Source organism: Cottoperca gobio, chromosome 8, assembly GCF_900634415.1.
Source record: "Cottoperca gobio chromosome 8, fCotGob3.1, whole genome shotgun sequence".
Classification (NCBI taxonomy): Eukaryota; Metazoa; Chordata; class Actinopteri; order Perciformes; family Bovichtidae; genus Cottoperca; species Cottoperca gobio.
Window position 1 is genome coordinate 6,508,380 of NC_041362.1, and position 11,677 is coordinate 6,520,056.

Genomic DNA, 11,677 nt, shown 5'->3' on the forward strand with positions numbered 1-11,677 from the left:
ATCAAATAGACTGTTTTACCACGGGAAAAAGAGGAAGTTTCTCTGATAAATGTGTTTACATGTTCTTTACACAATTAGTGGAAAAGTGAAAGATTAAAGAATATATTGGAGAAAAACTGGTTTTAAATCAAATCAAATCAAATCAAATGTATTTGTATAGCCCAATATCACAAATTATACATTTGTCTCAGTGTGCTTTACAGACTGTACAGGTTACAACACCCTCTGTCCTTAGACCCTCGCATCGCACAAGGAAAAACTTCCTAAAAGAAACCCCATAATTAAAGGGGGAAAAATGGAAGAAACCTCAGGGAGAGCAACTGAGGAGGGATCCCTCTCCCAGGATGGACAGACGTGCAATAGATGTCGTGTGTACAGGATAAACAACATAGTACAAATACAACATTTGACAGAAATTATGTTGTGTTGGAAAAAAAAGAAATAGAAAGTATGGATGAATCCAGGAAAATGTCAAAAAGGCTTCCCGGTGTCCAGCAGGACCAGGGCAGCAGGCGCAGCCACGATTCCTGATCCTGACGTAAACTTTATCAGTGGCAACCTGCCACATGAGACACAGAAATTCCGGGGATGATGCCCCGGATGATGAGTTAGTAACATACATTTACATAAGGGAGACTTCATAGGGAGAAGAAGAGAGGGAGGGGAGGAGCGAGGAAGAGAAGGAAGAGAGCAGGGAGGTGTCCCCCGGCAGTCTAAGCCTATAGCAGCATAACTAGGGGGCTGATCCAGGGCAAACCTGAGCCAGCCCTAACTATAAGCTTTATCAATTTTATAACCGATAGATTTCATAAAACTTAACAAACAGGGGTTTGTTTATGAAACAGGAATCTGGACTCACAGAGACTTCTGTGTTTCATACATTAAAAGGTCAATAAAAAGGTTGACTCGGTAGACGTGAATAAAAAGTAAATAAAGAGTTTGCCAAAGACTACCGTGAATGGGTAGCAAAGGGAGTAAACAAGTTGAAAGGCCACAGGGGCCCGTTGTTGATCTCATACTTTCAAAATATGGCCCTGATAGTTTAAAACATTTACAAGAATGGTGTGATGAATGTGGTTTTCTAACAGGAGGGTCGTTAATTACGGCACAGATATGGAAACTCAAGGTAACAGAATGGAAAAACGTAGAAAGTCATAGAAGGGGTTTTAAAATGTGGAAAAAGGAAGCTGCAAATAGGGAAAGGAAAGCAGGGTGTAAAACATTTCCAAAGACACACTAAAAGTGACAAAACTACCAAAATGGCTTCTCTCTATACCTCTCTGTACAATGTACACCCTGACCTTGACGCATGTGCTCTAGTGGCGAGTACCCCGCCTCCAGAACACGTCACTCCAGCTGTCCTGTCCCCGCCTCCAGATCACGGATACACAGGACCGCCTCCTCAGCCATGGCTACAACCTCCTCCGCCTACATCCTCCCAGGAGAAAGGAGTGGCGGCAGTGACCTCAACTATAGGTCATAGTTCTTCCTCTGCCTCAACGAAGGAAGAGGCCATATCGACTATTACACCCGCTTACACCAGAAGCATGGGCAAGGCCAAGTTCTTCATGGGCTTGCTGGTCCAGCTACGTTGACCATGGTCAACGTAGCTGGACCAGCAAGCCCTGTTGTGGTATTTAGGCCCTGGACAGAAGAAGACCTGAGAACCGCAGGTGAGGGCCTGCCAGACCCACTCACCTCGTGAAGAAAATTAGCTGAGGCCTTTATGGAATTTTGCAAAGACTTCCAACCAACTGATGGAGAGATACGAAGAGTTCTCCTCAAAAAATTAAGTGCAACAAACCTTGTTAAAGTGGCCAGACCTTGCACGGGCGAATATCGGATAACAAACCCCACATGGGGCCACGCAGACAACAGCAACTACAGAAATATTGTCGAGGAGATCTATAAAACAATCAAAGAAGCCTTCCCGGACAAGGTTGATCTGACTCGACTCTCTGCATGTAAAGAAAATAACAATGAATCCGTGGATGAGTATTTCCTTTGCTTGATGACTGTTTTTGCTGAATGCAGTGGATTTACAATACCGGAGCTGGGAAATTCACTTCTCACCACCCTTTGGTTTAGTTTGTATGGGCAGAATTCCACGATAATATATATGCTTCTTCTAAACTATATACATAACACATAATATTTCCGCCTCTCTGGGAACCACCACCTTATCGTGGTGGAGAGGTTTGTGTGTCTCTATGAACCCGAGAGCTGTGTTGTCTGGAGCCTAGTGCTCCTGGTAGGGTCTCCCAAGGCAAATTGGTCTCAGGCGAGGGGCCAGATTATGAATGGTTCAAAAAACGACTTCATGAAAGAAAGGGAAAGGAAAGGAGAGACCCTGCCCGGAGGAAGCCCGGGGCCCCAGTCTGGAGCCAGGCCCAGAGGGAGGGCCCGACAGCGAGTGCCTGGTGGCCGGGTTTGCCACGGAGCCCGGTCGGGCACAGCCCGAAGAAGCTGCGTGGTACCTCCCATCCATCCATCCTGTGGGCCCACCACTCATGGGAAAAACCGCTGGAGTCGGGTGCGCTGTCACACGGGTGGCAGTGATGGTCAGGGACCTCGACGGACCAGACCCGGGCAGCAGAGGCTGGCTCTGGGGACGTGGAACGTCACCTCTCTGTGGGGGAAGGAGCCGGAACTAGTGTGGGAGGTGGATTGCTACCAGTTGGATCTGGTGGGGCTTACCTCTACGCACAGTTTTGGCTCTGGAACCGTACTCCTGGATAGGGGTTGGACTCTATTCTTCTCCGGAGTTGCCCAAGGTGTGAGGTGTCGGGCCGGGGTGGGGATACTCACTAGCTGAGCGCCGCTACGTTGGAGTTTACCCCGGTGGACGAGAGGGTCGTCTCCCTACACCTTCGGGTTATGAAGGGAAAACTCTGACTGTTGTTTGTGCCTATGCCCCAAACCGCAGTTCGGACTATTCGGCCTTCTTGGAGACCCTGAATGGAGCACTGCAGGGGGCTCCAGTAGGGGACTCCGTAGTCTTGCTGGGAGACTTTAACACACACGTGGGAAACAATGTGGGAGACACCTGGAGAGGCGTGATTGGGAGGAAGGGCCTCCCTGATCTAAACACGAACGGTCGTTTGTTGTTGGACTTCTGTGCTAGTTATGGAATGGCCATAACAAACACCATGTTCGAACATAAGGATGCTCATAAGTGCACGTGGTACCAGAGCACCCTAGGCCAAAGGTCAATGATCGATTTTGTAATCGTATCATCTGATCTGAGGCCGCATGTTTTGGACACTCTGGTGAAGAGAGGGGCGGAGCTGATCACCATCTGGTGGTGAGTTGGATCAAGGGGTGGGGGAAGACTCTGGACAGACCTGGTAAACCCAAACGGGTAGTGCGGGTGAACTGGGAACGTCTGGAGGAAGCCCCTGTCCTGGGGATCTTCAACTCACACCTCCGGCGGAGCTTTTCAGACATCCCTGTGGAGGTTGGGGGCATTGAACCTGAGTGGGCGATGTTCAAAACCTCCATTGCTGAAGCTGCGGTGATGAGCTGTGGTCTCAAGGTCTTAGGTGCCTCAAGGGGCGGTAACCCTCGAACACCGTGGTGGACCCCGGTGGTCAGGGAAGCCATCCAACTGAAGAAAGAGTCCTTCTGGTTTATGTTATCCGGGAGGACTCCGGAAACAGTTGCAGGGTACCGAAGGACTAGAAGGGCGGAAGCCTCTGCCGTGTCAGAGGCAAAGCAGCGGGTGTGGGAGAAGTTCGGAGAAGCTATGGAGAAGGACTTTCGGTCGGCACCAAGGTGCTTCTGGAAAACCATCCGGCACCTCAGGAGGGGGAAGCGAGGAACCATCCAAGCTGTGTACAGCAAGGGTGGGACCCTGCTGACTTCGACTGAGAATGTTATCGGCCGGTGGAAGGAGCACTTTGAGGAACTCCTGAATCCAACTAATACGCCCTCTATGGTAGAGGCAGAGCTGGAAACTGATGGGGGATCATCGTCAATTTCCCTGATGGAAGTCACTGAGGTAGTCAAACAACTCCACAGTGGTAAAGCCGCAGGGGTTGATGAGATCCGTCCAGAAATGCTGAAGGCTTTGGGTGTTGAGGGGCTGTCTTGGTTGACACGCCTCGTCAAAATTGCGTGGAAGTCTGGGACAGTGCCTAGGGGTTGGCAGACCGGGGTGGTGGTTCCCCTATTTAAAAAGGGGGACATGAGAGTGTGTGCCAACTACAGGGGTATCACACTTCTCAGCCTCCCTGGTAAAGTCTACTCCAAGGTACTGGAAAGGAGGGTTCGGCCGGTAGTCGAACCTCTGATTGAAGAGGAACAATGCGGATTCCGTCCTGGTCGTGGAACAACAGACTAACTCTTCACTCTCGCAAGGATCCTGGAGAGGGCCTGGGAGTACGCCCATCCGGTCTACATGTGTTTTGTGGATCTGGAGAAGGCGTATGACCGGGTCCCCCGGGTGATACTGTGGGAGGTGCTGCGGGAGTATGGGGTGAGGGGGTCACTTTTGAGGGCCATCCAATCCCTGTACGCCCAAAGCGAGAGTTGTGTCCGGATACTCGGCAGTAAGTCGAACTCGTTTCCAGTGAATGTTGGCCTCCGCCAGTGCTGCGCTTTATCACCAATCCTGTTCGTGATTTTCATGGATAGGATATCGAGGCGTAGTCGTGGAGGAGAGGGGTTGCAGTTCGGTGACCTGAGGATCTCATCGCTGCTCTTTGCAGATGATGTGGTCCTTATGGCATCAATGGTCTGTGACCTTCAACAGTCACTGGATCGGTTCGCAGCCGAGTGTGAAGCGGTTGGGATGAGGATCAGCACCTCAAAATCTGAGGCCATGGCAGGAAACCGGTGGAATTGCCTACTCCGGATCCCTAAGGAGGTGTTCCAGAAACGTCCAGCTGGGAGGAGACCCCGGGGAAGACACAGGACTCGGTGGAGAGATTATATCTCCTCACTGGCCTGGGAACGCCTCAGGATCCCCCAGTCGGAGCTGGAGGATGTGGCCCGGAGAAGGGAAGATTGGGGTTCCTTACTGGAGCTGCTGCCCCCGCGACCCGATCCTGGATAAGTGGTAGACGATGGATGGATGGATAATATTTCCGTTTTTAAATACAATTAAAAAAAAAGAAAAAAGATTATATATATATTTGTATGTTTCATTTAATATATTGTATAGCATTTATTCTATTTAAAAACAGAAATATTATGTGTTTTATATATATAGCTTAGAAGAAGCATATATATATATATATATATATATATATATATATATAGTTTCGAGGAATATATATACTTATACATATGTATGTATCTATTTGTAAATATATACATATATATATATATCTATATAAATGTATATATAGATATATATATATCTATATATACATACATCTAAATTATATATATATACACATATTAATATATGCTGTATATATAATTTGTATTTATTATTTTTGTTATCATATGATGATGACATTTGTGGACTTTATCTATTCAAATCCATGAGTTTCTAGCAAGGTATTAGTAAAATATATGCTTTCCCCATATTTCTGCTCATTTAATACCATGAGTTTTGTTGAAAAGGTTTAAACAACAGCTGACTTTTGATGTACACCAAAATATTAAAAACATCACAAAAACAAAGGTTTTTTGCATGTATATTCATTTATTATTTGCGGAGTTAGGTCATACTGCAGTCTCCGTCTTCTTCTCCTGCTGTTTATCGGTACTTCTCAGACAGGGCCAGAGCCACAGAAGCCAGGAATTTGTCCAGAGACACATGGACCTCAGGGGTGAATTCGTTGGGGAACATGGTGGCCATGACCACAAGGATGCAGTGGGAGAGAATCTGTGAAAACAAGACGGTCACACAGATGTTACATACATGGACCCATCACACATGGAGGCATTATGTGCACGCTAATAACACATGGACCTGTTGCAGGTCTGGAAACCTCTCAACAGCCTAAGTTTGAGGGACACTCCGTATACATTTCAGGCTGTTATCTTGCACTTGGGCTCTGCACCTTGAAGTTGGCAGGGTCCACACGCAGAGTGAAGGCATGCAGCTCACTGAGGCTTGCAAGACCTGCTTTCAGGTCGTCGATTTTGGCCACAGCCTCTCCAACTCCCAACATCACAGTCACTCCGTGCTTCCTCACAGCGGGAGAGTTGGGGCTCTGGTCCTTCCAGTGGGAGAAGTAAGTCTTGGTCTGCGGGTACACCACAAGCATCCTGAAGAAAACAAAAAACAAAACAGTTAGCGAGTGCGTATTGAAAATGATTTTATCATTATTGACGCAGGTCAGTGAGTTTTTGTCATATTTACCTGGCCACAGCATCGGCGCCGATCTCGTCCGCATTTCCAGACACTTTAGCCCAGAAGGCTTTGACTGTGTCCTTGTCCTTAACACTGAGAGTGGTCATCTTGTCGGTTGAATGAGTGTTGCTGAATGCCGTGATCAGCCCAAACTGTGAGGGTTTTTATGCTTGTATCAAAGCATGACACACCCGGAACCTCCTCCAAGATATGCTGCACGAGGCGTGTTAGGTTGCAGCCTCCATCAGATAAAAAAACATCTTCTCATGGTGACCCTGGAGCTTTTTTGAATTTAATACGATCTTTTGAAATGATCTGCATTCATGTGTACTTTAGAAAATCCAATCTAAATGTTCCACTGACACAGTAGCAACACTACAGTGGGAACATAGTTTACTCAGTTACAAGTAAAATTCCTGCATTCAAAATTGTTCTTCAGTAAAAGTACATAAGTAGTAGTATCACAATATATTTAAAGTAAAAGTACTCATGGCAAATGGCCCATTGCAGAGTCATAAACCTATTCTATCACTGGGTTATAATTATTGATGTGTACATTGTTAGTAAACATGGGGATCATTTTAAATACTTTGTATACTACTGGGTAGCTAGATCTATTAATCATAATTGATGAGTTGATTTATCTTTTGTATTAATAATTTGCATCTGCAAAATAATTTGTAACTAAAAGTGTCAAATAAAAGTGAGTAAAAGTACAATGGTTTCCTCCATAATGTAGTGGACTAGAAGTAGAAAATAGCATGAAATGAAAATACTCAAGTAAAGAACAAGTACTTCAAAATGGTACTTAAGTAGGCTGAAGTACTAAAGTAAATGTACTTAGTTACTTTCCACCAATGCACTGAGAACCACTAACTGCTGAAATGTGATCTAAAAGTGCCCCAGCATCACGGCAGGACCATCGGTTTCAACTTTAATTTCATATTCACAGTGTGTGATAATCTTTTTACTTCATATTTAAATTGTATATTAGATGTAGACTCAGTGGCGTAGCTAGGCCTATGTCAAGTGGGCTTCATTTATGTGTGGAAAGGGGTTAACGCTAAACAGATATTTTAAAATATTGTTTCCAAAACACCCCAAAACTCCCTTTCATACTTTACAATGTAATCTACCGGGCACTAAGACCCTGGGGAAAAGGGTCCCGCCACAGACTGTATGGGTGTAGCACAGCTTTGATATCATGATGGATATCTGTAACTTCTGACGAGTCATGCTGGAGACGAGAGGTTGACATTTTGGAAGATGCACTGTGTGAAATCGTAAGAAGTTATTAATATGTGTTAGCTCCTTAACTTTTAATGACTCTAGGAAAGGGAACAGTGTAGTAACATTAGGTCTTCTATGTTTGTTGGTGTACTGTCAGTAGTCAATAGTAACAGGCTAGCTACAGAACGGCTAACGTTTGTTCACTATGGAAAACAATCGTAAGCAGGAAAGGGTGAATAGCTATTCTAACTATCATAATCTGCCAATGTTCATTGATCAGATGGATATAAGAAGAGTCCTAAGGAAAGGTGGCAGCTCTGCCACAGGGAAGCAGCAGCAAAGAACAAGTGATGTTGGAGCCAACAGTGTGATGGAGGTTAGTTCAGGTCGAGGAGTAAATGAGCAATGTTTGGATTAAATTCTATAATTAGATCTAGCATCTTAATTTGCTCTCAAAGTGCACCAGATGCATACAATTCACTTTAAAATGTTTAAAAAAATATGCACGGGGAGCATGCCCCCAGACCCCCCTAGAGGATGTGAAGTCCACCCTACTCCTAAGACATGTCTACATGACTAAGGCCAGGTAACATGGACCTGGTTAACATGTCTAATATATTGACGACGCACCAGCACAAAACACTACGGGTGTGTAGTGGCTTTGCTCAGTGCAGAACTCTCAGACTTACTTATCCATCATCATGCCGTCTGAGTTCCTTTAGTGGTAATTGTACTACCATGCAGGTGCACACAGCTCCACCTCACCTCTGGGCTAAACCCACCCAAACTTCAAAACCTAGCTACGATGCTGGGAGCTGTCCGAGGTACCCACTGTTTTACACACTGATGTATTCAGCTGTTATTGTGCCATCATCGGTCTCTGGGTAACAAACTGGCCTTGTGCTCAGATCTCAGTCATCTGTGTGCATATATCAGGCTGTGGCTCTCTGCCAACCAATTACACCTGTAAGACCAAAAGAGACGCATACAAAGGGAACAATAAGCCTCAGTAAAGATTGCAAACAGTCTTCACATCAGTGCCTTTTATCCGTCAATTGTATATGAATCACTGTGGATCTGGGCCCTTTAGGCCTGCTTGGCATCGTTGGATGGCTGCGCTCTGTGGGGCTGTGAGGGGTGACTTAACGGCCAGACAGGAACTACTTCCTCTATCTCAGAGATAATCTAGGCGGAGCACATACGCCCTTCTTTTATCATTTTTACAAATCCATGACACAGTACTTGTCCGGCACACGGCTCAGCCAATCGCGTGCTTGTGGGAGGGGAGCAGGGTGGCTTTAAAAGTCACATCTGATGCTGGAGAGCTCAGGATCTACAGACCTGCACAGGAGAATTTAGAGCCAGCAAAATGGTTGAATGGACAGACTTCGAGCGCACCACCATCCAGGACATCTTCTCTAAGTTGGACTATGAGGTGGTGGGCCCTAAAACTCTTGCCAGGTGAGTCTTTGATATTTTTCATCAACAACTGTGTGCTTGAGACAACATATTTGTGAAACCCTCCACTAAATTTAAGATAAGGATTTGTGCACAATGTGTTTCAGTCAATCACAAATGTAGATGTTCTTCGTTCAAAGATCTCATCTTCTAATCTAACCCTGTAACATGTATATGTTTCCACAGGTGTCTGATCGTCTACCCCTGGACTCAGAGGTATTTCGGAAACTTTGGAAACCTCTACAACGCCGCTGTGATCATGGGAAATCCCATGGTTGCAAAACACGGAATAACGATCCTGCACAGTCTGGACCGGGCTGTGAAGAACATGGACGACATCAGGAACACCTACGCCGAGCTGAGCGTGCTGCACTCCGAGAAGCTGCACGTGGACCCCAGCAATTTCAATGTAAAGTCGTGCAGCTAATGTAACTATTCATATTCCACGATGAGCAACCTTTCATGTTGTTGATGTTTCCTGATGCTTGTTGTGTTGCAGCTCCTGGCTGACTGCCTGACCATTGTGGTTGCTGCTCAGATGGGGAAAGCCTTCACTGGTGAGATGCAGGCAGCTTTCCATAAGTTCCTGGCCGTGGTGGTGTCCTCCCTGAGAAGACAGTACAATTAGATCTGCAACACAAGACCTTCACATGCTGAGCATTTGTTTAAAAACTGTTTTGTCTCAAAAGCAAATAAAACAATAAGCAAATCCAACAAGTTGTTGTCTGTAAATATCTCCAAAATACATGCAAACATGAAAAATGATGTATTTGAAATGAAAAATATGAGACTGACCTTTAGACACATGATGAGGATCAACAGCGCTGATGAAATGTGGCAACATTAACATTACAGATCAAAAACACCAGATAAAGATGAACCATCATCAGCCTATTATTTATATAAATAGAAAATGAAGCAACCTTTTAATTATAGTACTATTGCTGTAATTGTTGCTATTATTACAGAGGATATGTTGCCTTTGTATAAATGTATTGGTCAACAAAATATATTGTTGCCTTTAAATGCTCATGATGAAACTTTCAGTTTGTCACTTGAATAGATAAAAAGAAAAGTAGAATTTAAAGGGAAAATGTCAGGTTTACTACAGTTTTTGTCTTTCTTTTTTATTATAAATATTTGTATTATTAATAATAATTATTGTCCATTATAATATAATAAAAATAATAATATAAATAAGAGTTGTTCATTATAATATAATAAAAATAATAATATTAATAATAAGTGTTGTTCATTATAATATAATAAAAATAATAATAATATTAATAATAAGTGTTGTTCATTATAATATAATAAAATAATAATAATCTTAAGTAACACAAAGTTATGTGTCATCACTGACAGCTGTCACTGAAGCGTACGGGGAAATGTACTAAACTGAACAGTGGAGCTCTCTACGGGAGGACGGCGGCAGAACCAGCAATAAATACACTTCATTATTCAAGCTCTGTCTGCCCCTTTTCGCCTCCCATGCCTCCAGCTGTGCACAAAGCACAAAAATGAAGCGAGCCGCTCTCAGAAGCTCAGAAACTGAGACTCTCGCCAGGTGAACGACACGTTTCCTCAAGACAGGAAAAAGCACCTGTCGCCCGTGGTACTCTCGGAACACACCGCGGACTGCTACCAGCGGGCCCTTAGCCCACAGAGGTCCATTTCCGGCTGGGTTTTCAGTCCGCTTTTCGTCCGGTTACCACCGCAGGCCCCTCTCAAAACCTTCCGTTATTACTTTAACAATACTTAATCAAACTCCCGCCCACTGGTCTCGTCTCTGTCCTGAAGACATGTGTGGGCCACGAGACGTTTTTTCAGCACCGGCTACGAGGTAAGGGGAGAGGGACGGGGGTACTGGACCTCTTATATGATTCAACTGCGGACCTTTAGTCGGCCACGGGAGCTAGGCTCAGCCGCCTCTTCTCAGTGCTCCGCACCAGAGGACAGGCCTCGACCGACTTTCCCGGGCCTTTGCTTTTAAACTTAATCCCCTCGGACCCTCCGTCTAAGATAACCACTAGGGTAAGACCTTTTAACAAAGTCGAGAATCACCGACAACTCAAAAACGTTCACAGAAAGTCACCATCAGATAAACGTTTCCCAGCATCAATGCAACACAATGCAATGCAGTCAGCTCTTTGACACTTTGCGAGAATCCAACTACATATAAGATTTTCACCGATGCCCTGGGCACGTGGCCAGTTTCGGGTTTAAGTGTCCCTATTTGGTGATACAGGTTATCTCACCCTATGTGTCCTATATGGCGTGTGTACAATATTTTGGAATATCAGTAGTGTGTCAGCCGTAGTATGGGAACTGGAGCTTACCTGCGGGGGCCGCAGCGAGGTCCCGCGAAAAGACTCTTCCTCTCGGGGTCTCCGGTCCTCTCAATTGAAGAAAAGGGGAAAGAAGGACTCCGGACAAAGGCTTTCTTAAGTTTTCACCATGCCTTTTCAAATCAGGGTTATTAAAACTGTAATACGAAGAATCAAATTAAACAAACGGTTTACAATCTGGAAGTTATTTAAGTGTCTTACTCCAAGTGTTTGGTTATTGGAAGTCCCGTTATCGGTTCAGGTTCATTGGTGGTCCATTTGGTTTCTCTCTATTCTAGCTCCAGCGGCTAAAGTTTTAGGTTTCCGTTTTGATTTCTCCTGAAAATGCAACTGG

General features: G+C 45.0%; 2 protein-coding genes across 2 annotated transcripts; one reads left to right on the forward strand and one right to left on the reverse strand.

Moving 5' to 3' along the window:
* Positions 1–5,691: 5,691 nt before the first annotated feature.
* On the reverse strand, positions 5,692–6,673 carry LOC115012085 (hemoglobin embryonic subunit alpha-like). The gene is made up of 3 exons (XM_029437534.1): positions 6,317–6,673; positions 6,015–6,222; positions 5,692–5,836 (listed from the first exon to the last, which is right to left on the reverse strand). The coding sequence occupies exons 1-3, from the start codon at positions 6,412–6,414 to the stop codon at positions 5,708–5,710; spliced, it is 435 nt and encodes a 144-aa protein (XP_029293394.1). The 5' UTR covers positions 6,415–6,673; the 3' UTR covers positions 5,692–5,707.
* Positions 6,674–8,821: 2,148 nt separating this feature from the next.
* LOC115012024 (hemoglobin subunit beta-like) lies at positions 8,822–9,637 on the forward strand. Its single transcript, XM_029437422.1, has 3 exons — positions 8,822–8,998; positions 9,182–9,404; positions 9,495–9,637. Exons 1-3 carry the CDS (start codon positions 8,907–8,909, stop codon positions 9,621–9,623), a joined length of 444 nt encoding a protein of 147 aa, XP_029293282.1. The 5' UTR covers positions 8,822–8,906; the 3' UTR covers positions 9,624–9,637.
* Positions 9,638–11,677: the final 2,040 nt, after the last annotated feature.